At 55.4% G+C, this 27,062-nt stretch overlaps 4 protein-coding genes across 7 annotated transcripts; all 4 read right to left on the bottom strand.

Annotated features, from left to right (window-relative positions):
* Positions 1-6,049: 6,049 nt before the first annotated feature.
* LOC127480231 (olfactory receptor 10A7-like) lies at positions 6,050-7,025 on the bottom strand. Its single transcript, XM_051808129.1, is given in 6 exon segments — positions 6,050-6,354; positions 6,357-6,461; positions 6,464-6,646; positions 6,649-6,675; positions 6,678-6,863; positions 6,866-7,025. Coding segments are annotated over 6 exon segments (966 nt in total).
* Positions 7,026-15,835: 8,810 nt separating this feature from the next.
* On the bottom strand, positions 15,836-19,316 carry LOC127480177 (extracellular fatty acid-binding protein-like). The gene is made up of 7 exons (XM_051808055.1): positions 19,165-19,316; positions 18,729-18,865; positions 18,142-18,212; positions 17,427-17,537; positions 16,841-16,942; positions 16,579-16,604; positions 15,836-16,012 (listed from the first exon to the last, which is right to left on the bottom strand). Exons 1-6 carry the CDS (start codon positions 19,264-19,266, stop codon positions 16,579-16,581), a joined length of 549 nt encoding a protein of 182 aa, XP_051664015.1. The 5' UTR covers positions 19,267-19,316; the 3' UTR covers positions 15,836-16,012.
* Positions 19,317-20,587: 1,271 nt separating this feature from the next.
* On the bottom strand, positions 20,588-23,810 carry LCN15 (lipocalin 15). 4 transcript variants are annotated; one of them, XM_051808053.1, is made up of 7 exons: positions 22,918-23,810; positions 22,288-22,427; positions 22,009-22,073; positions 21,627-21,740; positions 21,041-21,142; positions 20,907-20,928; positions 20,588-20,745 (listed from the first exon to the last, which is right to left on the bottom strand). In XM_051808053.1, exons 1-7 carry the CDS (start codon positions 23,011-23,013, stop codon positions 20,742-20,744), a joined length of 543 nt encoding a protein of 180 aa, XP_051664013.1. In that variant the 5' UTR covers positions 23,014-23,810; the 3' UTR covers positions 20,588-20,741. The 4 variants fall into 4 exon arrangements, 1 of the variants encoding a protein (XP_051664013.1); XR_007907777.1 differs by lacking the exon at positions 20,588-20,745 and having other exon boundaries at positions 20,914-20,928; positions 21,041-21,740; positions 22,003-22,073; XR_007907778.1 differs by lacking the exon at positions 20,588-20,745 and having other exon boundaries at positions 20,914-20,928; positions 21,041-21,740.
* Positions 23,811-23,943: 133 nt separating this feature from the next.
* Positions 23,944-26,591, bottom strand: PTGDS (prostaglandin D2 synthase). Its single transcript, XM_051808054.1, has 7 exons — positions 26,389-26,591; positions 25,299-25,438; positions 25,108-25,184; positions 24,888-25,001; positions 24,581-24,682; positions 24,386-24,411; positions 23,944-24,112 (listed from the first exon to the last, which is right to left on the bottom strand). Exons 1-6 carry the CDS (start codon positions 26,485-26,487, stop codon positions 24,386-24,388), a joined length of 558 nt encoding a protein of 185 aa, XP_051664014.1. The 5' UTR covers positions 26,488-26,591; the 3' UTR covers positions 23,944-24,112.
* Between the last annotated feature and the right edge of the window lie 471 nt (positions 26,592-27,062).

The raw sequence follows: 27,062 nt of genomic DNA, 5'->3' as shown, positions 1-27,062 counted from the left end.
TTTATTCCTTAATTTCCTCGGCCCTTTGCTCCTGTTCCTCCTCTCTTCCCCTCCCGCTTCCTGCTCCAGGGATGGAGTTGAGAACTGGAGACACAAAAAGGTGAAAATTACAGGTTGAGATAAGAATTTACTGAAAACAGCAATGAGATAGAGAAACTGAACAATAACAATATTAATAACCAAAGTGTACAAAAAGAAAGAAGGGTGATTTACATGCAAAAGGCTCACAGAGCCTGACCCAATGTGATGTGTTGTGACCACAGCTGGCAGCACCCCACCCGGACTGCTCCATCACACTTGCTCCTGACTAGAAACCATGTCCCTTCTTCTCAGAAGTGACAGAGTCCCTTTCCCCACCCTGGCCATAAATGTAAGATGGTATCGAATGTCTTGGCTATGCCCCTTTCCACTGATTTGGGCCGAAACCAGGACATATGCATTTTCTTTGCTCCCTAAATTTGCTGGAGCTCTGTGCTCATTAATTGCTTAGTTTTAACACTCACCCTCGGGAGCAGTAATCCCACCAGGTGATGGTGCCAGGAGAACTGGGGCAAGTGCTTGTGCCAGGGCCAGTAACAGTATCTTCTACCTGCTGCCCTTTGCCCTGCAGGAATGTGGGATTGGAGGGATGGATTCTGGGCCAAAGAGTTACTGGGACAAACTGGTCCCATTCTGAAGAAGTCGAGCTCCTCTTTTGCCCTGCATTGTCCCTGTCACCAACTGATGGAGGGGCCAACCTCATCTGATGGGCCAAGTCCTTGCTAGGTCCTGTCTCCATGTGCCACCAGACCCAGCATCTCCAGCTGCTCCCAGGGGAATGGTGCTCCCGGCCGTGAGTGCCCTGGTGCAGCGTGAGGTGCCATTGCATGGCACTTTGGGGCACGGTCTGGCTGGACCGCTCACCCACAGGGCTGGGGGACATCCCCAGCTGCCACAGCCAACCTGGCCTGTGCACTCTCCATGGGGTGGTTGGTGCTCCTGCCCCACCACAGGCTCTAGAGCCCCAGAGCTGCTGGGGGTTCCCCCTCTGAGTGTTGGGGTGGGGGCTGGCCCTGCTGGGAGTGAAGACCACGGAGACCACCTCTGCTGATCTAAGCCACAGGTCCACAATGTGGCTGCGGCCAGGAGCAGCTATAAACCCCCCGTGGGAAATGGCTGGGACCCAGAGATGGGATTGCAGAGGCAAAGAAAGCCAGCTGAGCACTGGCCTGGAGCGCGGGGACCCCGATCAGAGGTATCTCGGAGAGGTGTCTGTGGGGGAGGCAGGAGGGGATGGGACTACAACCACATCCCCATCTGCGTGTCAAGCCTACAGCCATCTGGCTGGGCAAGAGCAGTGGGAAGTAACTCGGAGGCCACTGGGTGTGTGTCAATGAGACTGTGAGTCCTGGTGAGGTGGGTAGGAGACCCCACCCCCATGCTGCCTCCGTGGACAGGTGATGTATGAGAGCATGAATCACCTCTATGAGGACCTCAGCACTCCCCAGCATTGCACACAGCCAAGGGACAGGGTCACCATTTCTTCATCTGGGAGCAAGAGGTGGGTAGGGAGAGGGAGGAGCCCTCATCACAGCAGAGCTGAGTTGGATCCTCCAGCACTGACCCATCAGGAACAAGCAGGACTGGCAGCGAAGTGGGAGCCAGAGAGGGACTCACTGAAGCCATGCAGTCACCATCTTCAAGGCTTGCAAGATCCCGCTGGATGAAAGTCTGGGAAAACTGGGGCTTGTTGTGGTGAGGGGCTGAACTACAGACCTTCCGAGATATCTTCCAGCCTGAGTTATCCCGGGATGCCTTAGTCCCATTCACCCTCTCTGCAGCAATTCCTGCTGCTTGCCACAAGCTCAGCCCAAGCTCCCAACGGACTGTCTGTTGCAGATGGCTGCTAGTTCCCAACTTTCCAAAACGCGGCTAAGGCCACATCTCTTCCTATTGCTGAGTTTCAGATCTTAAAATTTCCTTGGTGAATGGAAAAAAATTAAGAAGTGTCTTTTCTGGCCATTATCCAGTGCTTGGCCCCTCCTCAGAGTGGTGCTTGGGGCCGCTTTTGGGCCATCGTGCCAGGAGTCCCTGTGCCCACAGCCCATAAGACTTGTACTCCAAACCTTTCCCCGGCTCCATTGTCCATCTTTGGACACACTCCAGTACCTCAGTGTCTTTCTGGCAGTGACGGGAAGTACAGAGGAACAGTCACTGCCCTGGTTCTGCTTCACTTAATTTTTACTTCAGTTTATCTGCCTGCAGGGACAACAATGTGGCTGCAGCCTGAACAAATGTCCCCAAACCTCCTCTTTCCATGGGGGTGGCACTGGAGCACTGGAGCACTTTGGTCACACGTGCAGACCTGCCAGAGCACCCATCATCCCAAACACCCCCGGAACAGCTGTCTGGAAGCTCTCATCCTGATGGCAGGGGCTTGATGGAGGATCTGCCTCCCGCACCCCTCATCTCCCTGACGTCACTGCAGGTATGGAGGAGGGTGCTGAGGCTGGCGTGGTCCATATTGACCAGGCCACAGCTGGTGAGGTCTTTCCCTGCAGGAGAAAGTGGCGGGATGGGATGAGCTCAGGGATTCCTCCAGGATGCTGCCGAGCTTCCCCATGTTGGGCCTCCTCGTTCTCAGACAGCTCATGGAGCCTTAGGCTCTGAACGGCTGCACACACCTTCTCACGTATGTCCTGCCTGCGTGGGCCTCACCCTGCACCTCTCCTCTGTACCCCTTCATCCAAACCCTCTCACCCTACACACACCCTTCCTTTACACCCCCCATACCCAGCTTCCATTCCATGCCCCAGTGTCCCCCACATCCCTGTACCCATCGCCTCTCCTCTGTCCCATTTTCACATCTCTTAGCCCTCTGCATCACCCTGTGCACTCCACTCCTCTTGTGCACACCCTCGCTGAGTCCTTGATGTGGGTGCTGCTCCCAACCTGCCTGTCCTGCTGCTATGTCATCCCCTCTGCCTCCCTGCCAGCCCCCGGAGCCTGGCTCACCACCCATCCCTATTGCCTTCATACTGGCATGACGTGGGATCTCCTCTCACACCAGCCTTGTCCCCAGGACCACTCGTGCTCCTCCCTTGGCTGCAGGACACAGTCACTTCCAGCCCCCCTGGCAGAGATGTCTCCCTTTATTCGTAAGTTATATACATGTAGATTATAAAACATACACATGAATAGACATTTTAAAAGGACAAGATAAAGATTAAATAAACACTGATTTAAAAATATGATTTTACTTTATTTCTTAATGGTACCAAATATACTTTCTTCCTGCATCCTAATGGGTTGTTCTTTGTACCCCCAGGGTGCATGCACTCCTCTTTGGAGACAGCTGCTCCGGAGAAAGTGGGAGTCTCCCATGACTCATAAGTCTGAAAGCAGGGATTTATGATTCTTTTATCCCTGGCAATGCTGCTCGTCCTTTCAGCAAGCTCCGCTGGTCCATATTGTGGTGTGACCTTGCCTATCAGTGTCTCAAGTTAGTGAAGGCTAAGCACAGACTCATGGTGCCCAGCCCTTCCCTGCTACATCCTCTCTTGCTGCTCATAACCTCCAGAGGTGCATTCTCGGCCAAATACTAAACCAGCGCACCTGGCATGAGTAGTTGTGAATTCTCAGGTTTCCCTGGCTGTAGGAGAGCAGAGGGGTGGCAGATTGTTCCAGGTCATCCCTGCCCTGGGAACCATGGGTGGGAAGGGATGGGAAATTCCCATTTTACTTCCAAAGGAGCTGCTGATTTTGTAGGTGTCGTAAAATCCTGGTTCCCCAACTGGCCCTGCCTTGTTTGTGTGCTCTGGGAGGATGTGGTGCAGCCTCACCTGAGTGGATAAGGCACGTTGGGTTCCCACTGGGAAATCTTGACTCCATCAGTCACAAGAAACTAGTTCCCATAATTTCTGCTCAGTAGGAGTCTTACAGGGTTTTACTTGTAAAGCAATCCCAACCCAGCATTGGGTCAAGGTCCAGGGAGAACACATTTCACTGTATCTGTTGTCAGGTGTCCCTGCACACACTGAGCAGGGCTCACAACATCCTTTCCCATCACTTTATTTATGACCACCAAGTACCATCCCCTCAGCTCCATGTGCTGGGACCCCCTGAACCCTTCCTGAAAGCGCAACATGAACCAGATCCATCTGCTTTCCCACCTGCACTCCTGCTTCACTGCCACTATTTAGCATGTGGAAGCAGCTCTCTGTACCCAGGATTAATTTTGACTTCAAAAACTATAAAGATCAGTCCACTGACAATGGTTTTTCTATGTATACATATGAAGAGGTCAATAACTAATCAGTCTCAGGTTTGGGGGTGAAAACTGGAATCTTTATTGAACAAGTGAAATGCAATACAAGGGTCTTGGGGGCAGGACATGTTAATGAGGAGGATGGGTTATGCTAACTAGGCAATGGATTGTGTTAACTGGGAGATTACACAATTTTCTGCTACAGTTACACAGTTGGTTAATATTTTCCCTTAGCTAGGACCACATGGGGGGAAAAAGAATAAAGGGGTTTCTACATGGTCTGATAACGTCATCACAAAGTCTTTCCATATCTTGCTGCAGGAGACAGGCCAATCAACATAGTTAAATATCAATAGGTCTTGTGAGGAAGGTCCACAGAGTAAGGCGTTCTTCCCAGCTCCTGCTGTCCATGGCCTGCTACATAATCTCATCAGATCCTTCTTTGCTGATAGCTGAGCCCCGGATCCCAACATACATATTCCATTGCATTAAGGGAAAGACATCCAGCTCTGCAGTGTCTGCAAGTCGAGCCCAGAAGAGATCATCCAGCATTAACCAGGAGTGCAAACAGCTGAGCATTACTGCTGTGCTTTGCAGTGTTTCACCTCAAAAAGGACTCTGCTTGGGAATAAAAGCTCTTTCCAGAGAGCCTGACAAAACCCCTCGTGTAGATAAATGATTAAAAGAAAAAGGCTTACCAAGGGCACCAGCACATCAAAGGCAACATATGGACAGCCAGCACAGCTTATCCGTCTGGGCAGTATCTATTTCTTAGGCCTAGTCTATTCCAGAGGACACTGTGTGCCATCCTTCTGCCACCCCTCTGAGAGAGTGAAGAGCTGTGCAATGGAAGGATGGTACTGTCCTAGTTAGGACAGCTGAGAACAGTTCATCATGGTATGAGTGTAACCCAAAACTGTGTATTCTATAGCCTTCCATGCCATTTCCCAGAAATTGTTAGCAGTAGAGGCCTGTGAGATAGGAAGATGTTCCTGTCCTCATACCCTTTTATGGAATTCCCCGCTCTGAGGGAAGGACTGAGCATCCTCATACCCTTTTATGGAATTCCCCGCTCTGAGGGAAGGACTGAGCATTCCTGCCTGAACTGGAGCATATATAAACTTGGAGTTTTGGAACCTTTTTACCACTCGTGGGATCCAGAGGAAGACTGCAGCTCACCGCTCTCAACCAGACTGAGACCACCACCCTCAAGTGGACTGCAATCACCACTTTTGACCAGACTACAATCACCACTCTTGACCAGACTGCAACAGCACTCTCGCCAACAGGTTTTCCCCTCACTTTTTTTTCCTTTGGACTCAGGGGGCCCAAAGAACACCACTCTGTTCATGCCCCAAGGTGCTGGGTTATATATAACCAATTGTTTGCCTGTATAATTGTACTTATTGTATTATTTTATTAAATTGTTATTCTGACTTATAATCTCTCTTTTGAGTTGAGTTCATTTCCCCTGCTGGTTTACCTTTAAACCAGCACAGGTACCTGGCTCTTGGAATGGGATGAGACCCAGCTCACTTGCTTCGGACCATACCTGCAGAGCTGGGCTCCCTGAAGCTGGCACTGGGAGTCTGAGTCAGCGGTGTGGGGGCTTTCAGTCACAGAGGCAGATGATGCTGTGAATTAGGGACCCAGCCCCCAGGTTCTCATGGGTAATAACGTGTCTGAGCGTTGGATGTGCTGGTGAAGGGAAGCGAGAAGCTGCCAGCTGTGCCCTCACTGGCACTGCCTGACTGGGAGCCCCAGGCTCTTCCTGTGTCTTGGGTCACCAAGAACCTATCCCTGTCACAGGGAGGGTGGGGGTCGCTCAGCAGTGATGACTGCACCCTTGGTGGACGTCTGTAAGACACCCTGGTACAGGGCTCTCCTGATGGCCCCTTTGACCTTGCTGTTTCTCAAGCTGTAGATGATGGGGTTGAGCATGGTGGTCACAATGGTGTAGAGTAGGGCAAGGACCATGTCTGTCTCCTTGGAGCTGCTGGAGTGAGGCACGAGGTATCAAATGGTTCCAGTCCCTGTGAAGAACAGGGACACTATGGCAAGGAGCAAGGTGCAGATGGCAAAGGCTCTCTGTGTCCCTGCTCCCTGTTCAGGACAGCTCCAAAGATGTGAACATACAACACAAGAGTGAGAAGTAAAGAGCCCATCGCAGGGGTCTCAGCCAGAGTGTACAAGGCGGCTGTGCTGAGGGCAGTGTGGGGCTGCAGGGGGCCCGCAGCACAAAGTGGTTGCAGAACAAGTGGTCGCTCACGTTGGACCCACAGAAGGACAAGTGGGCTGGGGGCAGGCCTGCATCAGAGATGAGAAGGAGCTGTTCAGCCACCAAGCAGTGACACACCCTCTTGCTCATCAGTGCCAGGCAGTGGAGGCAGATGGCCATGACTGGTCCTGAGCCATGGCAGCCAGCAGTGGCACCCAGAGCCCCCAAAGCCAAGGAAGAAGTACATCTGAGTGATGCAGACCACAAAGGAGGTGGTCTTCTGTGACGAGAAGGAGTCTCCAAGGATCTTAGGGAGGGGCGTGGCAGAACAGTAGATGTCCAGGAAGGAGAGGTGGCCCAGGAAAAAATACATGAGGGAGTAGAGGTGCACATTCAGCGGACAAGGGTGATAATGAGCAGGTTCCTCAGCACCACCACCAGGTAAATGAGTGAGAAGAATGGGCAGGGGGTTATCTCTCCTCCATTGACACCGGAAAGTTCCAAGAGAAGGAACATGGTGGGGGCACTGAGACGTTCCTGCTGCAGGGGCTTGGGGCTCATCTACCAGAAGAGCTGGAGATAAGGACAGGTAGAAAGAAGGGAAGTGCTCACCCTTGCCGTGGGGAATCACCAGCCCTTGGATCTGCTGTGTAGTGAGCTGCAGCTGTGCCGCTGCCCAGGCACTGCCCACACCTTGATCCAGAGGCGTGGTGGGAGTACAACTGTGGGGGCAGGTGGCAGGTCTGAGCCCATGGGGTTTCAATCCTTAAGGCAACTCCCAACTCTGTGTCACCTGAAGGACACCAGAGAGAGCTGGGACCTCACCTCTGTAATCAGTAAGGATCCCAGGGACTGTTAAACAAGACCAGACGAGAGTAGCTCCTCTCCTCCTTCCAGGTTTCCTGACCTGCAACAGGAGATTGGTCTAAAGATCCCACAGGTTGGAGACTGCTTGAACAGCTGCTGCTGGAAACAAATAGTGTTTACACCTTTAGTGAAGATACAGAAAGGTCTCCTGCTTGCCCTCTCTGTCACAGATCGTGGAAGCAGACCTCAAAAAAATAAACAATGTTTATATGTAGGACAGAGAAGATTCCTTCTGGCCAATACTGCACTGGGGATGTCAGCTTCATGTTCACCCTGAGAAAACAACACAAGGGAGGGACCTCTGAGTGTCTGAGAGATCACAGGAGGACCAGAAATGCGATTCCATCAGGCTTGAGGATGGTAAGGAAAAGCAGAGATATTAGCATGCAGGAAAAGGGAAGACTCTGGATCTAATGGGAAGCTGGAGCTCAGGAGTAAAGGAATATGAGATACAGATTTTGAGTGTGAATCTAAAGCTTGGAGGAGGAGCAGCCAGGACATGATCAGCCATTCACAAAAGCCTGCAGGAACCTGCTGTTGCTGACTGAGCTATCACCAGGTCCTTCCAGAGAGAAGGGTGGGAGCATCTCCTAGGAGCCAAGAGGAGGTGGATGCCAGGCTGAGAGGATTAAGCACCTTCAAATGACATTGCACTCCGAGAGGGAACAAGGACAACACTGCCATGCTGGAGATGTGCTCCACAATGCAGAGGGCCAGGGTAGGCTGTGGGTTTGTCCTGGTGCCCAGCAGTTGGGTGGATGTGTGTGATCAAGGAGGGAGGAGGAGCAACCTCAGAAGCTCAGCTGCTCAGGCTGTCTGAGCACCTGGGAGCATCCATGGACTCAATCCAAGGAGGTGTGCCAGCAGGATGGGAGAAGCCTTCAGGGATGTGATGCCAGGCTTTGAACCACAAAAGGAATGAAGGTTGGAGGAGAGGCGTGTACTCTACTTGCTAGTTTGGGTTGTGATGGAGGAGTAGAAGCTGACAAACAAAAGTGTAACCTCAGGGAGACGGGAAGGACCTGGGGGATAAGAGCAGCTGGGAGAGCGGTATGGGCTGGTATCTCCTCTGGTTCATAGGAAATATAACAAACAATGCTGGCCTTGTGCAAAGATGGTGTAGAGTGTCTTGGTTTAAGGACAAATTTTGGGGTGGGAACTTCAATAAAATGAACTCCTTCCCCTTTTATTTCCTACCAATACAGAGAGACAAAATATGAGGAGATATAAGTTAAAAAATAACAGTTTACTGACAAGGAATTAGCAGCAGCCACAAAGATACAAAGGAATAGGCTTACCCACAAAGAGGGGCATTCACCACCCCATGTGGCCCCCCTGGAACAAAGGGGAAAAAATGGCGGAGGGTCCTCCCTGCCCCCCTCTGCTCAACCAAACAAAAAAAACCAATGCAAAAAAGGGGCAAAAGCAAAAAGCCAGGAAAACTGTGTTGCTCATAAGAAGCTATACTATTAAACTGCCCACTCTATGTCACGTTCAGGTCTTGACTGTAGCAGTGGCGTTAGTCTGGAGCCTCTTTGTTCCCTGCCACGTGCTGCCTCCGGCACTGGTGCTGCCCTGCCTGGCGTGACTGGGCAGTGGCCAAGCAGCAGTGGCAGTCCCAGGCAGTGGTGGCAGTCCCTGGCAGTGGTGGCAGTCCCCGGCAGCGGTAGCAGTCCCTGGCAGTGGTGGCAGTCCCTGGCAGTGGTGGCAGTCCCTGGCAGCGGTGGCGGTCTCGGACAGTGGTGTCAGTCCCGGACAGTGCTGGTGGTCCTGGCATGGGCGGGTGGCAGTCCTGGGAGGCCGTGCTGGTCCCACACAGTGTGCCTTATGTCTGCCTCACTTTTGTTTCTCCCCATCTGTGGCGGAGGGTGAGTGGCAGTGGCGGTCCAGGCGATGGCAGGGGTTCCTGGGACGGGCAGCAGTTCCACGTGGACTCCCCAGGCACCAGCCCACATGGTCCTGGAGAAGCACAAGAGCTCTATTTTCCACCGGGCCTTTTTCTTTTCCCCCTGCCCAGCTCCAGCAGGGGTGGGGAATTCATTCTTAAAGAGACAGTCCCTCCAAAACCATGTTGGAAAAGGGAATAAAATAAAAAACCTCCTGTAACCATGACAAGAGCAACTCAAACTACTCCATGAAGATTCCCATGGCAGCAGAGGTTCCCAGAGGTCAGAGAAACAGCTGGTGTGATCAGGGTAGAGGTGATGGAGGACTCAGGAGGGGGGTGTAGGAGTGGGAGGTGAGGAGAGAGGGCAGCACAGCAAAAAACATTGAAAGTCACCATCAGATCTTCCTGGACCTAAACTGCCTTGGAAAGGAAGGAAAGGGATGTCTGCCTGGATGGTGCTGAAACCTGTCACAGATCTCCCAGCTAGCTTGGGGTGAGGACAAAGCCCTGGGAGGGAAATCCTTCCAGGAGGAGTGGAGGTGCTATAATCACAGCCTTGTCCGCAATGGTCATTCCAGACATCCTTGGATATGAGAACAACATAATTTTTCACCAGAAGATGCGGTAGGGGTTTTGTACCTGTTCCTGAAAAATAGGTTGTTTTTAGAAGAGTTATCTGGGAAAACAACTTCAGCTCGAGTAGGCATGAGTCAATGCTCTTTGGTGTAAATGGGAAGATCAATAGGGGAAGATTGGCGGCTGCGGCTGTGAACAAGCAGAAATTGGGAGAAGTAAGGTGGGCTGGTGTTGGGAGAACAAAGATTGTGTGTGAACAATTTTCCCTGCATTTCTGTAGGCCTTGCCTTGGTATGGCTGGGTGCAGACAGTAAAAACTGCTGCGTAGCTAGAACAAAGAAGGCTCCCTGCCAAGGTCAAGGAGGAGTCTTAGAAAGCTAAACAAGTTTTTTCATCTCTTATGGACACCTGCGATGCTCCAATTAACACCGGACAACAAAGTATGTTTCTCTTATGTATCCAATGCTGTGTGAAGAAGAATCACGCCTAGGGGTGTAGAAACAGTATATAATGAGTATCCTTCTTGTAATAAATCGGACATTTTGTCGATCATATTGGTCTGTGCACAATTTGTCTATATCCCCTCCGCCGATAGGCTGGTTCCTGCAGCTGGGCAGGTTTGGGAGGTTGAGCATGCAAACAGAAAAGAGAAAGGAAATACGCAAACTGCAGCTAAAAATGTAACCGCAGCCTTTGAGTTGGTTTATTGAAGCAGAGGTGGAGAACTACATGGCTGGCTCGCTGGGAAGATGTCACATGCACAGACCGAGCACAAGACCCCTGGGTAGGGCACCCATGCCCAGCTCCCTCCCTGTGCCCTGTGACCTCTCCAGAATCCAGGGCGTTCCAGAGAGCTGGTGTCCCCAGGACACCACCACAGTCTGGGCTACCAGAAAACCAGGTTGGCTTCTCTGGCCCTGGTTGCTTTACTGGGAGGTGAAGAGTGCAGAGGGATATGCTCTCCCCCACAGAAACTCCCCAGTCCACGAGCCATGGCAGGAGGAGATGTCGGAGGCACTGTCTGAGTGGGATGCAAGTGGCATCTTCATTTCATTTTCCGATAACTGTAGGGCTTTGCAATTACATCTGCTGATCTGATAGTCATTAGGGAATGATCAGCCAGTCATTGGCAGGGGCTGTTTGCCTTTCTGCTAATTAAATTGCATTTGACTTGCAATCAAATCTAATGAGTCAAGTGAGCTTGAGGTAGGCTTAAGTGAAGCACAGGCCAGCTCCACAGCCTTGCTGTGCACGGAGAGCCACATCCTGGAACTAGGCTGTGGAACAAGTGGATGAGGGGCATGCCTGTAGGGGGGCAGCACCACGTTTGTAGTAGAGGCAGGACTCCTGCCATGCTGCCTGCAGGCGAGCTGTGAGGCTGCGTCCTTTGACACGTGTGCCAGGCACCCCGGTGCTCATCTGGCTGCTGGGCTGCGAGAGGGACAGCAAGGACACCCACGGCTGCTGGTCACGGGAGAGGGGCAGGGAGCAGAGCAGGCAGAGATCCCAGCATAGGGCTGACTCCTCCATCCTAAATCTCTTCTAACCTCAAGCACTCACCCCACACAGCTGTTGGGGACACTGGTAACTCAGCACCTGCACAGCTTGACAAGATGCTTCCTCTCTTCATGACAGTGTGTCTGGTAGCACCAGTGGCTTGGGAAACCAGGGTGATTTCAATGTACTCCTGGGTGCATTTTGAAAGGGGAAAAGCTCTTCTGGGCTCACACCCACCAGATCCCAAGGCCATTGGCACTTGGAGAACCTCATGGTCTCACTCTGCAGCATACAATGCAGATGGACAACACCTGATGTCTGTATATCACTGGAGTGACTCCTGCTGTGGTGACCATCCCACCAGCTGGTGACAGTGGTGCTGGCAGCCATCACATGCAAAGGAACGTCCAGGAGGCTCTAAGACATGGCTGCTCCAGGCGGGTTGGTTGGGCACTCATGGGTTCAGGGTTTTTTTTGGGATGGCTAGGAGCCCACAAGTCCTGAGCAGCAAGTGGGACCTGGTTCAGGGGCCGAAATCAAAGCGTCATTCTCATGCCAACCACTACTACTTTTAGAACCAGAGATGATCCCACACAGTCACATTTCATCTTCAAAAGAGGAAAAAATGAAAAGCTGAAAGGATTAACTATCACATATGGTACAGAGATTGTCTGGAAAGATCAGCTTAGCTTCCCTCTGAGCACTTAAGCTGATATTAGCAAATATAAACCCTAAAGAACATTGGGAAGTCTAAATGGAAGCCAGCATGATTACAGCAACTTCAAGAAGCTGATTAGAAATAGCATAAACTTTAACTTACTGAAAGCAGCCAAAGGCAACAATGTAAGACAAACAACAAAGACATCAGAATTCGGTGCCTTACTGCTCTGCTCTGGGGAATGACATCTGCACCTTCTTCAAAGGCTTTGGCAGCAGGAATTTAACACCAGAAAATGTTTAAAGGTAGCTAGTTAAATTCAGAGTGAGTATTCAAAGAAAATAAGGTGATAGAAAACCTGCATCCAGGTGATAGAAAGCTCTGCATCCACCCTGTCCAAGGAGGAGCTTTGCTGGATTCCCAGGATGGACGATCTCCTCTGCAAACACTTGAAAAGTTCTGTCCTACCAGTGCAGAAGGGCAAGCGAGTAGTAAGACTGAGGAGATGACATTTCCAGTCAGATATGAAACTCAGACATCACTGCAGCTTGCCACGTGCCGCTTAGACTCCCCTGTGATACCTCTAGTTTTCACCAGACCAGAAGCGAACACGGCAGCCTCTGCAGAGGTGGTCAGAGCTAAAGGATGACACATGAGTAGGTCTCCTATGTAATGTGGAAGATACGAAAGCTGTAATTAATGCCAGACTTGGTTGATATCTGGGCAAAGTATGTCACAGGACAGACTAAATCCAAGTTTTGCACAGAAAAATCACACCTCAGAAATACACCTCTCTGGAGGAGTCAGTGAGACATGGGTGTTGGACATTCCCTGGTCAGCTGGAAGGGTCTTTATCAAAGCTCACAGGGGACAAGCTGCCATAGGCCAGAGAGGCAGATCTCAGAGGGATAAATCACAGAATGGTTCAGTCTGGAAGGAACCACAGGGGGTCATCCAGTCCAAACCTCCCTCCTCAAGAAGAGTCCCCTGGAGCAATCACTCAGGATTGTGTCCAGACAGGTTTTGAGTATCCCCAAAGGTGACTCCACAACCTCTCTGGGCAGCCCATACCAGTGCTTGGTCACCCACACAGTAAACAGTGGCTGAGAGAAAGGGAAGAAGGTCACCCAGGGAGGCCACTGTGCTGACTGACAGATGTCTTGTAAAAGATCTCATCCATGTACAGCAGGTGCCAAAGGGGGCAGCATGAGGAGACATTAGGAGAAGATCAGGGAACAGAAAAAGGCACCATGTAAACCTCAGCTATACTCCCACCATTTCAGTGAGGTGGAGGTCCGGGTCTGGCCAGGCAGCCCCAGCTGGGACATGGCTTGAACAGGAGAGGGAGAGAGAAGCGTGAGAGGAGCAGCTGGAAGGACGGGGAGGCTTGTCAAAGATTTAAGATCTGGAACAGCATGAGGAGCATGAATAGAGCAGATGGTCTTGCATCACAGTAGCCATGAGCTGCAAGTCTCAAACTGTTCCTCAGCCATCAAAGGCTGACCCAGCACCTCCCTTGCCCCAGCACCCCTCTGCTCTCTCCACCAATGTTTGGGAACCTGGTGCCTGGTCTGATCCCCACTGCACTCACCTGGTCCCTGCCAGCCATTCCCATGGTGTGCTCCCAGAGACCCTGGCTGAGAAGCTGAAGATGGAACCACTACAACAAGCCAAAGGGAGAGCAGCGGTGGGTGGTAAAGCTCCTTGCCGCAGGATGCCACCAGGGAGCCTCATCCCAGGAAGTCCTTAGAAATATTCAGTGAGAGAAAAGTCCCTTGTTATCAGATTGATGACATCTGGCCAGGTTTGCTGAGGGGATAAAGGAGCATTGGATGAGCAGTGAAGACAAGGACAGGCTTGAGGGACTATGGAGAGGTGCATGGGGACCCACCACCTGCTCTGCATGGCAGGAACTCACACCCAAAAAATATCTGAACTGTTGGCCTGTGTGCTCTGGGGTATGGGAAGAAAATAGACAGACAAAAGGAGGAATAGAAAGTGCCAGTGACAAAGAGCAATTATCTCACTGCTCTCTGGCAGGTGATACCTGCATGCGGCAGGAAGGAAACGTTTGGGTGGAATATGATGTGGAGACACTGGGACTCCCTGTCACACAGAGCCCGTGGCGAAGGGCATTGCTGGCAGCAGGATGTTTTCATCTGCATCAATGCATGTACCAAAAACAAGCCTGGAGGCAAAGTTGCATGTGGGCTGGGCAGTCCTAGGAGTGCAGCAAATGCTGAACTGTTCCAATCCAAACTGCTGGGGAGAATTCCTGCTGGAAACATTGGGCTCCTTCCCAAGAGGGAGGAGATGGCACTGGGTTGGGAAGTCCCAGTGAGGTCCCTTGTCTTGCTGCTGCTGGGATGCATCCCACTCTTGCGATCCTCAGAGTCAGGAGAGACAATTTCCCAAATGTAATTTCTTGTCTGTGGGAGTAGGAATCAAAAAAGAGTGTGGATTGGAAGAGACTTTAACGTTCATCTCATTCTACTACCTGTCCATGGATGGGCAGGGACACCTTCCACTAGCCCAGGTCACTCCAAGCCCCGTCCAACTTGGCCTTGGACACTTCCAGGGATGGCGCAGTGTCCTAGTTAGAACAGCTGGGACCAATTCATCACTGGATGGGTGTAGCCCAAAACTGTGTATTCTATGGCCCTCCATGCCATTTTCCCAGAAACTGTTGTCGGGGGGGGGGGGGGCCTGCCAGGTGTGGGGGGGTGTTCCTGTCCTCATACCCTTTATGGAATTCCCCGCTCTGAGGGAAGGATTGACCATTCCTTTTATGGAATTCCCCGCTCTGAGGGAAGGATTGACCATTCCTTTTATGGAATTCCCCGCTCTGAGGGAATGACTGACCATTCCTGACTGAACTGGAGAATATATAAACCTGGAGTTTCAGAACCTTTCCACCACTTGTGGGATCCAGAGGAGGACTGCAGCTCGCCCCTCTCAACCAGACCACAGCTCACCACTCTCAACCAGACTGAGACCACCATCCTCAACTGGACTGCGGTCACCACTTTTGACCAGACTGCAACAGCTCTCCCACCAGCAGGTTTTTCCCCTCTCCCTTTGCTGTGGACTCGGGGGGGGCCCAGGGAGCACCACTTTGTTCATGCCCCAGGGTGCGGGGTTATACATTTGGGTTTTGTGGGTTAAAACCAATTGTTTGTTTGTATAATTGTACTTACTGTATTATTTTAATAAATTGTTATTCTGACTTATAATCTCTCCTTTGAGTTGAGTTCATTTCCCCTGCTGGTTAACTCTTAAGCCAGCACACGCAGATACAGCTTCTCTGGTAACTGCCACCACCAAGTACTCTAGCTCCAGTGGGGGCTTTCTCTGTGTGGTGCTCAGGGGCAGAAACCACATGCATCTCTCCAGGTTTGTGTCCAGAGGATTCAGGCACACATGTTCCACAGCAACCTGTAGCACCATGGGGCTGAGAGGTCCCAGATCTGAGTCTTGCACTGCCTTGACTCAGCCTGAGCTGGTGGACAAGCTCCCGGGGCTCCTGGGGAGCAGAGTGTTGCAGCCACAGCAGAGCCAGAGGAGGGGAGGTGATGGATGGTGGGGGTGGGTGCAGCCTTCCAAACTCCTATCTCACTCTCTGTGGCCTTTCTCCATGCAGCCCCTCATGCCCACGGGATTCCCAGCCTCATTGCACTCATTGCCTCACCTCTACCTGGCCTGGTCCTGCCCCATGGGAGGCACCCAGGAGGGAAAATCCTGTGGGGTCTGAAACTGCCCTCACTTGGGTGAGCTCAGCCTGGGATCACTCCTGGCTGCTCACCATTCGCAGCCCCTGGGAGGACAACAGTGGGGGACCACACACCCCGGAACCCTGGATTCTCCTCAGACAGCTACACCAAGATCTGGGTTAAGTTTCTCTTTATTTGGCAAAAAGTAGGGACTGTGTGCTGGAGAAGCAGGGATTGTGTCAAAGCCTTGACCACGGAGCTCGGAAGAGGGCTGGTGGAACAGCAGCCTGGAGCTTCGAAGTGTGGGTCTTGCATTGCTTGGGAGGAGCATCCACGAGCCAGCCCACGCTTCCTGGAAAACATCCAGGAGAGGCAGGCTGAGTAAGGCAAGGCCAAGTGGGGCTCTCCATCGAGATCACTGAGTTCTTCTCCAGTTCTCCCCATCTCTGTAGCGTGAGCTACATCCAGCAATGGATTTCTAGTTAATGCCTACAGCTGTGTGTGTGTTGGTGTGGTGGCAAAGCACATGCCAGGGTGGGCCAACAGCAAGCACGTTTCGTGTGGTGAGACACCAACCCACTCTGGCCAGGTTTGCAGGTCCATGAGCCCAAGGTCCCTTTGGCAGGAGCCAGGTGTCCTGGCCCTACTGCTGGAGGGGCTGTGCAACTGGTTCTCCACTGATGCGGTGGTTTCGGCTCACATGACCTTGTTCAGTGCCGGGCACTGCTCCCTGGGGGTCCCCACTGCAGAGGAGCACCCAAGGGAATGGTCCTACCTGAGTACAAGCTCCAGCACAGGTTCAAACAGCTCAAGCTCAGAGGAATTCAAAGAGTTCTTGGTGGTCCTTGCTGGGGCACCAAGAGGGACAGTTTCCAGAGGAGGACATTGCAAACACCATGTTGCACTGCAGCAACTCACCTATGGTCCATCAAGTCTGCATTCGTCTGTGAAAGTAAAGAGAAAGCCTGAATCCGGTGCTGTGGTCTGACTAGCCCGATTTAGCACCCAAAATAGACAACCCAGAATGAACTTGAGCAAGGAGAAAGCCACAGTGTGCCAAGTCAGAGCACCTCTGGCTGCCAGCACTCTCTCACACCAGTTCAGACCACAAAGTGGTGGCAGTGATAGGCTGAGTGATCCCAGCCTGCACGTCCCTGTATCGCCCCTGGGTAGTGCTCACCCTGTCTGGGTAGTATCCAGATCATCTCGTCGCTGAAGCCCTCCATCTTGGCAAACGTCTTGAACAGGTCTGTGATTCTAGGTCTCACCCACCGGGTTCTGCCTAAAGACAAAGACATGAGTTAGCTCCAGGCTGTGCCTGTTACTGCATCTCCTGGGCACCTGGCGAGCACAAGGATGGGATGGATGGCAGTCCCTGGAAGAAGGTTGGAGGCACTGATAGAGGTCCTAGAGAGACGCATGAGACACCCCACCCAGGGGACAAGACAAGGCAGAGGTTCGTGTCCCTGCTGTTTCTGCCCCACCTTGCAGCAGAACCCCCACTCTTTCACCACACGACTTACCCAAGGCCACGGACTCCCAGCACAGTGCAGGAGCCTGAGCCCCAGCCTCCCCTGCACCCCAAATCGCTATCTCTTCCCTGCCACATGGGAGGCACACGGCAGCCCCAGCCCTGCTCCTGTGCCCCACCCAGAGCAGAAGTGAGGAGGGGGTCTGTCCCCTGACTCCTGGCCTCTCAGGCACCCTGCAGGCACCCTGACACCTCTGAGTGGTTCACCCCTGTTGCAGCACCGCTGGCTACGCACTGTAGAGTCTCAGCATATGCAAGATCTTCCCCTCCTTCTCTCTGGTGGCAAAGATAATCACATAGGTCCTGCCATCGGTATCCACCAGCTGTGCTGTCTTATTGCCTCTGTCTGCAAAAGGACATGGAGAAAAATTAATTACCACCTCCTGGAAACCCCCATGCTGCAAAGGGGCTATAAGAGTGTAAAGCCCACCCAGTCTGTCTTTCCTCGGTGTCTCTCTGTCCTGGTTTTCCCTCTTGTTAAGGCTCCTCTGAAAGCCTGGGGGAGCCCACAGACTGCAGCAGAGCAGAGGGATGGGTAGGTGAGGGCAGGAAGGGCCAAGGATGGTCACTGCAGGCTGTTGGCCAGTGTCAGACTGACCCTTGGGGTGGGGATGGTGGGAAACAACCCCTTGCTTCATCCCCTGAGAACATTCACCCACAGCCCCTTGGCAGAATGAACCTGCTTTTCCCCAGGGTTTAAGCTGAGTGTGAATGTGTTTATCCCAGAGGGAGGATCTGGGGGGTGTTCTGCCATCTGCTGTGTCACCAGCCCTGACACGGACTGGCCCTGGAGTGCAGCTGGCACCTGGACACAGAGGGATGTCCCACCCAGGACCCAGGAGGGGCAGGCAGTCCTAAGGGCCATGTCACCGGGAACAACCAGCTGCTTCAGACAGGGATGATGGGACGTGCCTCCCCGCTGCCCCAAGAGCCAGGCTCCCCCCACTCACCAGAGCTGTAGTATTCACCCGGAATGCTTGTTGGTTTGTAGATCGACTCAAATTTCATACATCTCTCTGGGCTGCAAAACAGTGAAGGATGCTCCAGCATACAGGGAAGTGACTCCTTTTCCCTCCCCTGCTCTGGAGTAGCTACCCCAAAAGTGGGACTCGCTGTTCAGGGATGAGATGGTATGGAGGGGGGGGCAGGAGAGGATAGATACCACCACCCTTGGAGCAATGGGCACCTGGGCTGGCAGGGGACAGTGCTGGTACCTGGGGATCATCCATGCCCTTGCTCGTGCTCTGAGCTTCTGGGATAAGGCTGGTACTGCCAGGAAGGTTTCAACCATAGGGTCCCTTATCACCCCTCTGCATCCCTCAGCAGTAGAGCATCCCACCCTCTGATGGGTCCTGGCTGGCGCTGTCCCGAGTCTGCCCTGAAGAAGGGGTGCCCACAGCTGTCCTGAGCCCCTAGTGGTCCTGCCTCACCCCCTGGTCAGGTCTTTGGTGGGTGCACTCAGGTGGGGACCTATCGATGAAGGTCAAGAGAGGAGGTTGGTCAGTGAAACCTGTGAAGTAAAGCATGTGGGACTTACGTGGGAATTGCAAAGGAGACCTTCAGGTCCTTCCCCAGGACCTCGATGCCAGCCATCGCCATCTTCAGCTGGTCCTTCCTTTGGAGATAGCTCTCGGAGTCGGAGGCCATAGCAGTGATGTACCATTTCCCTGCAATCTGGTAGCAAGAGCAGACTGTGAGTCTGTGGGAGCAATTGGGAGTGTCACCTCCTCAGGGATCAAGGCAGGACACCCTCAGTCCATGGGACACCCACATCCCTTCCAGGCAACAAAGTCTCCTTAGGGACACTTATGCTGGAGCTGGGTGACCACCCTCACCTGGGTGTGACAGCAAAGCAACGGTGGCTGCAGTGTCCCCAGCTGTTCCCAGTACCAAAACACCTCTACAGTCATCCCTGACTGCTGGTGACCAGAGTCCACCCTCCCACCTTCTGTTCCCGGGATGCTGCAGATCACCTTGCTCGTGTCCAACTCCCCAGCCCCGAGGTCCTCAGCCTCCACGTGCAGCAAGCAGATCAGGGCCAGGCCCAGGCCCAGGCTCAGCCCCACGGTCCTCATGTCACCTTAGCTCCAGTGGGATGAGGAGTGGTGCTGGGGCTGCCACATTTATATCTCAGTGCTTTCCTCCCACCCCCCCCCTCAGCCCCCCCCCCCCCCCCCCCCCCCCCCCCCCCGCTGCTGCATGCGGAGCTGGAGCTGGGGCAGCACTGTTGGGATTGGTTTGGACAAGGGGTGGGGGGGGGGTGAGGGGGGGGGGGCAGGGCTTCGGGAGGGCAGGAGTCAGCCAGGGGTGAACAAACCCCCGGGGCAGGGGGGAAGTGCCTGCCAGCCCCAAAACAGAGTTACAGGAACTGTTGCACCACTGCTGAAATTTGGGATTTTCCCCATTTCTTTAGTGGATTGTGAAAGAACAAAGCGAGCTGTTGTTTTCCAACTGGCTTCCGGAAGGCTGCTGGGAGGAGCAGGAGGTTCTTCCCGGCACAGGTTCCAGGGGCAGCACCGTTACCCACCAAGGGGCACAGTGACCCATCCTTCTGGCCAGGCTGGAACCTGCCCGAGGCAGCCGCTGGGATCCTGCCAAACCCAACCATCCACATGCTGCTGGCACAACCTGACCCGTGGTGCCTGCACAGGCTTCCCCACCTGCTCTGAGGTGCTCAGGGCCTGCAAGGCAGGGTGCACCCGGAGCAGGGCAGGCAGAAGAACGGGTTCATGTCACTGTGAGACTGTGTCCCTCCTTCTCACAGTGTGATGTCCCCTGTGCCCCTGCTCCGTCAGGCTCCTGGGGTCACAGCCCCACACCTGCCTGGGCATTGAAGGACCCCCACCCTGAGGCAGGGAGGGAGTGGGAGAGACCAGGGCCTGCCTCCACTCCACAGGAGGCGGAGTGGGATGAAAAGCGCCCACAGGGCTCGTGGCAGCATAGTCCTACTTTGGTCAGTGGGCAGATGGGGGACCAAGAGGGGTGGCAGACAGGCATGGGTGTTCCAGGCCTGCTATGGGCAGCCATGGTGCAGCTTCACTCCCAGCTCGGTGGTCTGGGAGGGGACTGAGCAGGGAATGCGGTGTCCTGCGTGTGTCCCTGCAGGCAGTGCTGGACAGCCTGACTGCTTAACACTGTCTGCCCAGAGCTGCTGCCCCCCCAGCCAAGCTGTGCCAGCCCCTGGTCACCCCAGCTCCATTCTCCCCTGCCCTGGCAGCTGCACCTTCCCCATCCCCTCTGCTCCCCATGTTGGGCACACCAAACATCACAGCACAGGAGCCCCCCAACACCCCTGGGGGGCTGACAGGAAGGGTCAGCTCCAGGGCCACTGCACTCAGGGTGCCTGGGGACCCTGGCAGCAACCCTGCTCCCACCAACAAAGCACTGAGCTCTGGGACAGCTTCTGCATCTGTTTATTTAGGAGATCGAGGGGTGATCCTGGTGTGGGGCAGGGGGTCCGGCAGAGTTCAGCTGGGAAGGATGGGAAGGGGGCACCACAGAGTGGGGATCAGAGCCCAGTGTCCACCAAGTCTGGAGGACACAACAGGCTTTAGCTGCAGAGACAGGATAGACAGATGAGTGGTTAGAGCAAGGCAAAGCTGAGGTGACGCAGAGGCAAAGCCGAGGAAGGTGGGGGGCCCCCAGTGGGCCGCGAGTGCCTGCTCAGCCCTGGCCGTGCTGGGAGTGAGTCACGGCTTCCCCTGGACACACTCACCTGATGGCCTTGGTGCACTGGTCTGTTGGAAAGCAAAGAGAGGAGTGAGTGTGCCACGGGCAGCACCCTGAGCCCCCACAGTGTCCCCGTACAGAGGGGCCACATGTGCCACCCCGTGCCTTCAGGGCACTCACCCGACTCGGGCAGGATGGCCAGCATGTCCTTGGTCAGGCCCACGGTGGGGACGAGCTCCATGAACTTCTGCAGAAGCTGGGGACTCACATCCTGCTCCCTTGCTGCAGCCAGACATGCAAAGTGGGGGCTAGTGAGTGCAGGGAGTCCTGGCAGCCAGCCCCACCCCAGGAGTCCAGCTACCACAGGGCAGTGACTGGGCCCCAGACAAGGGCTAAGGTGAAGCCATGAAGGTGCAGAGTGGACATCAGGCAATCCACAGTGCCCTGGGCTGGCAGCAAAGGGGCACAAGCCCCTTGGGATGAGTGACCCATCTGCCTGGGGTGCTATGGGGTGGCTGGCAGGGTTGGGGGTCCACAGCTGGGCTGGCACACTGCAAGGAGGTCTGGTTCAATCCACAACCAACCAGAGATATCTTTGGTGAAAGGTTTCATTCACCCCAAAATTAATTCTCGGAGTACTGGACATTGGGTACTGGTGGTACTGGTGGTGGCCCTGGGTGGTGGTGGAGAGCCCAGCCCTCACTCCCCATTGGTGCCCCCATCCCTTCTCGGAGTTGTGGGTGCCTGTCCCTGCTCCAACACCCACTGAGGAGCTGCAGCGCGGTGCTAGGCTCTGTCTCGCTGTGATGGGCCTCGTGCAGGATGGCATAGTGGCTGTAGTCTGTCTCCATCACGAGCAGGTCCCTCTTCTCTTGTGCTGCTAAAGGATACCAGAGGTGCCCAGTTGGGTAATGTGGTACAATCTGAGCCCTCCTGGGCCCCACTGCTTGAGCCCCAAAATTGTCCGAGGGGAGTATGAGGAGGGACCCCCTGAGTGATGTGATGGAGCTGGGTGCCCACCCTCAGCATGACCCCTCGCTGAGCAGAGAAGGCAGAGCAGCCAAGCCCACCTCCCGCTGCTCCCCAGGCACGGGGCGCACCCTCTGTTTCAGGGTACCCATGGCTCCGACCCACCTGACCACACGTACCCATGTAGTGCCCTGCCTGCCCGCTCTGCTGGAAGAGCAGCTCAAACTTCTGGCATTTGTCCAGCCTGGAAAAGGAACGTGGAAATGACAAACGTGGTTGGATGTCACGAGGGAGGGCAGTGGGGTGGTGGGTGCAGGAGGGAGCCCAGCCTGCCTGGGGCGTGTACTGGGGTTCAGGCAGGACTGGGCACTCTGGGGCAGTGGGTCTGGGGGAGGTGCCGTGGTGGGGAGGGGAGTCCCTGGCCCACGGGGGACGTGGCGAGTGGGACAGACACTCACAGGGGCCAGACCAACTTCATGGCCAGATCCCCCTCTGGTGTGAAGCTGATGGTGGTGATGGACGACTTCATCCCGTCCTTCATCTTCAGGAAGACAGAGCAGTTGGAAGCCGTGGCTGTGACATACCACATCCCTGCAAACTGCAGCACGACATCACCGGTGGGGTTTGGGAAAGCAGTGGGGACCTGCTACCTTCCAGGGGGACCTGTCCCCCACCATGGGGAACCTGGCAGCCTGTTGTAGGAATCTGCCAACCTGCAGTGGGGGACCTGCTACCCTCTGTGGCGACCAGCCAGACAAACATGGCAGCCTGCTACCTTCATGCTGAACACCCTGCCCTGCCCCATGCCAGGAGGGCAGGAGAGGCATCTGGTCCATGTTCCCTGGGGAAGTGCTACATGCTTGGGGACATCACAGCCTCAGGTGCTGGTGTCCCTTCAGTGGGGTCACTGCTGGCGCTGGACACAGCAGCCCTAACTAACCCTTTTTTCACAGGCTCTCCTGGAAACTACCCTGGTGTCAGCTCAGGGATGAGACCAGGGGGTCCCCGGGGGTGCAGCAAAGGCCCCCTGCCCCACCCAGCCCCTCCAGCCCAGGCAGAACGTGCCTGGCAGCACCCTGTGCTGTTACCTTCTCGGTGTCGAAGTCTGGCTGCACGGGGACCTCGGCCCCTGCCCGCAGCAGGCAGAGCAGGGCCAGCGCCAGGCTGGGCAGTGCCACCATCATCCTCGCTCTGGAGGTGGATGTGGGCAGGAGAGGCTGCACCCACCTTTATAGCCCCCACTGCTGGCAGCACCCCTGCCCGCCCTATCTTTATGCAACAGGTTACACAAGAGCAGGGATAACCTGTACCCGGGTTAGGTGACAGTGCTGGCCCTGTCCCCCCCAGTTGCCCGGTCCCGAATGAATGCAGCTTTGTGTGAAACCCTGCCCAGAGCACGCCGGGACTGGGTGCTGCCCCATGCCCGCTGCTCTGTCTGGGGAGGGGGGAGCTGAGCTGCCCCCGAGGCCCCCCTCGCAGCTGTTCCTGCTGGTCCCAGGGTCTGGCAGTGATGGAACGGATCCCACCTCAGGATCCTCAGTGCCAGAAGATGGTTGTGCTGGTGGTTTTAGCCCAGGTCGAGCTACAGCCTGGTGCCCCTAGAAGGGGTGGTGACTTCCCAGGCTGGTGGTAGCAGGCTCAGACCCCGCTGCTGGAGAGGGTCCAGGCTCATGGGATGGAGCCCAGGGGGGTGGTGAGAGCTAAGCCACATCCAGCCCTCACGGATGTCCTTTTGCTTCATGTCCATCCTTCCCCAAATTTTTGGAGACCTCCCTATGATTGCCTGTCATCCCATTCCCACACTGCCAGCCTGCTCTCCAGCAGGGAACCAAGGCAGGGAAGGTGAGGGAGCCCAGGATGCCCAAGGGGACAGAGGGGAGCAGATCTCCCCAGTAGGTCCCAGCCTCAGGGACCCCTTTGCTTGGAACGGGGCATATTTAGTGGTCAGGCAGCACTGTAGTGTGGGGCTGCTAGTGCACAGAGGGCCCCAGCCCAGTGTCCCCATGGCTAAAAGCTGGGGTCAGCCCTGACACCGAGCCCCAGCCCCACCAGCCATACTTCCCCCTCCCCATTGCCCCACTGAGGCTTCCTCACAACAACCCAGCAGACAAGGGTTGGTTTTATGTGGGCTTTAATGGGCATGGGGGTACAGGTGTGGGGTGTGAAGCCAAGGAGCGAAGGCTGCTGCAGTGCTGTGGGGTGCACTGGGGTTGGGATGGGACAGGGTGGTCACCAGCTTGCGGCACTGTCAGGGCTCTGGCCGGCAGCAGCTGGTGGGATCACCTGGAAGAGATGGGAGGTGAGCACAGCTGAGCTGTGGGAGACAGGGTGACACATGCGGGGACATTGGCCCGGCCAGCCCCACACTGAGTGGGTGAGCACACACCACCCAGGGCCTGAGGTACCCCACAGGGTCAGGATGGGGAATCCCTCATAGGGGTAAGGAGAGGAACAGCCTGGGGAAGGGCTGGCGAGGGCTCTGTGGGATGCAGTGGCTCTGAACACCCCTGACCCTCCCGCAGGGCTGGTCTGACCCCCAGTGAAGTCAGGACTTACCTAGGCAGCATCTGTCATGCATTTGTCTGTGAGGGGAAGAAAAGGGGAGATCATCCTTAGCCCCCCCGAGGGACCATCTATGGGGGCACCCCATAGCTGGCCCCACACTGAGGCAGGAACAAGCCAGGAGGTTCTCCTCCCTCTCAGCCCCCTTGGGGTATCTCACCCCCTGCTCCCCACAGCCTCCAGCCTCACCTGTCTGGGGCAGGATGAGGATCTCATCGTCCATCAGGCCCTGCTCCCTGGAGAACTGGGTGAACCTCTCCAGGCGCTCAGGACTCAGCTCCTTGGTCCGGCCTGCAGCCAAGAGCAGGGTGAGGGGCAGCCCCACCGTACCTGCCAGCATGGGGGCACGGGCAGCCCAGCAAGGGGGTCCCGACCCTGCCATTATCCCAGAGGTCACCCCAGCTTGGGAGACGGTGCTGCCCTTCTCCCATGGGAGAGATAGACATTCCAGGAAGTCCTGGGGGGTGTACAGCATGGGGGCGCAGGGCAGACGTACTGTAGAGCAGCACCATGGTGGAGGGGCCGGTGCTCTTGGAGATCTGGGTGGCCACCAAGGCGTACTCCTCATAGTTGGTCTCCACCACACGGATGTCGTGCTTGCTGCCCCAGCCTGTGGGGGACAAGGGAGCACGGCTCAGCCCCAGGCTCCAAATCCGCCCCAAGGCAGGAGTAAGGATAGTGACAGCAGGGCTGCCCCATGGTCAGGGGGCACTCACGGGTGCTGGTGTAGCTGAACCGCCCCGGCTGCTCCGTCTTGGTGTAAAGGCTGTTCCTCGTCACACACTGGTCACCCCTTTGATCACACACAGCATGAGCACAGCACAAGGATGTCAGAGTGGTGGGGCGATGCACCAGTGCCTCCCACCCTCGCACCCCCTCCCCACTCACCCCCTCCCCATGGCCATACTTGGGGTAGGTGGAGGTGACTTCCAGGTTTCCATCTGCGGTGGTGGAGATGATAGTGGTGCACATCTTCATTAGGTGCCTCTTCTCCTTGAACCAGTTAGAGTTGGAGGCCAGGCCGATGCTGTACCATCTCCCTGTGAGCTGCACACAACCTTCACTCAGCCCCAGCTGGGTGTAGACCCTGTCTTGCCCCTCAGCCCCCCACCAGCCCCAGCCCAGGCCACGTCTCTCTCCCCTGGCAGTGTCCTGGGGTCCTCATCCCCAGGGAGCTGCTACAGCTCTTGGTAACCACAAAACCCAGGGGCCAGGAAATCCCTGTTTCATGACGTGCCCTTCACTGCCCAGCACTTGGGTGTTTCCTTCCTCTTTGCTCCAAGACTGGGGAAGGTGACAGGACTGTCTGGCTCTGAGATGCCATTTCGGTCCATCTGGGGGCTCAAGGAGGGGTCAGGACCCTGAGTCCAGCATGGCTCATCCTAGCCCAGTCCCTGGGGCCAGCAGCACGGTGCCCTCCAAAGGGAACTGCCAGCCTCGGAGAGGGGCTGTATTGGGATCGCCCTTGCAGGACATCCCAGATGCCCATCTTTGCAGGAAGTGCCTCCATCCCCATCACCCCCTCGGGTGTCCGTGGCCCCCCAGGACCCTTCCAGAGGCAGAGCAGTGTGTGGGACACCTCAGCAGAGCAGCCCTTGTTTTTTGGGGGCCCTTGGCTGGGGTCTCTGTCAGGGAGTAGTTTCCATGGCCCATCTCCATGCTGACTCGGAGACTGAGATTGCTTTTCTCAGTCTTCTCTGTAAGACTCTTGAATAATCACACCCATTCTACAGCACAGCAGCAGTTCAGACCCACATCTAACCCATAGTTCTGCCCCACAGGCTGGAGCTGGGATGTTGGATCCCCTCCAGAGCCACCAAAACCAGGTATTGGGAGGTCCTCGGGATGGGGGGCTGTGTGGGCACCAGTGCCCTGCCCTCCCAGTGTCAGCCTGGCCCCACATCCATCTGCACCACCCTCTCCACACATTTTCAGGGCAAGAATCCCCCAAAACATCCCAAACCTCCACGCAGGTGATGCCTGCTGGGATGGGTCACCTTGTCCTGCTGGAAGTCGGCTTGGATGGGAATGCTGTCCTGGGCATGCAGTACCCCAAGCAGGGCCAGCCCCAGGACGCTGAGCAGCGTGGCCTGCATGGTCGAGCCGAGCCGAGCTGAGCTGAGCCAAGCGAGAGCTGGAGGCAGAGCGCTGCAGTGTTGGAGAGTCCGTCGAGCCCCTATTTATGGACAGGCGGTGCGGGGGCCCCTGCGAGGGGCCAACCCTGCCTCCCCCCCGTGCCGTTATGCAAGCTGGAGCAGGGCTGAGCGCCGAAGCCAAAGGGCAGGCAGGGGATCCTGAGAATGCAGCCCTCCTGTTGATATGACGTGTTTGCTCCGGGGAGCCAAACTCCTCCGCAGTGAAAACAGCCCGCGGCCGGAGCGGCGGCCGTCCCTGGCCCCAGCGGCGCGGGGCCGGGGCAGGCAGCAGGGGCTGCCCACGGGCAGGGGCCAGGGCTGCCCAGTCTGCACAGGGTAGCCTCACCTGGACTCAGAAAGGGGCTCCAGTGAAGTGGAGGGAATGTCCAGTGCCTGCCAGGTCCCAACCCGACCCATGGGACTTGGGGACACCTGCGTGTACTCCTGTAGGACCCCCTGCTTTGCCCCGACTCAAGTCCCTGCATCACCCAAGGAAGCATCTCGGCTGGCCTCAGGACCCTTGGGGTGTGTCCCAC

The sequence above is a fragment of the Manacus candei genome, unplaced genomic scaffold (genome assembly GCF_025592945.1).
Source record: "Manacus candei isolate 608988 ecotype Guabito, Panama unplaced genomic scaffold, ASM2559294v1 h1tg000071l, whole genome shotgun sequence".
Taxonomy (NCBI): domain Eukaryota; kingdom Metazoa; phylum Chordata; class Aves; order Passeriformes; family Pipridae; genus Manacus; species Manacus candei.
The sequence above is the reverse complement of the archived record's forward strand: the minus strand, read 5'-3'. Positions and strand labels throughout refer to the sequence as shown.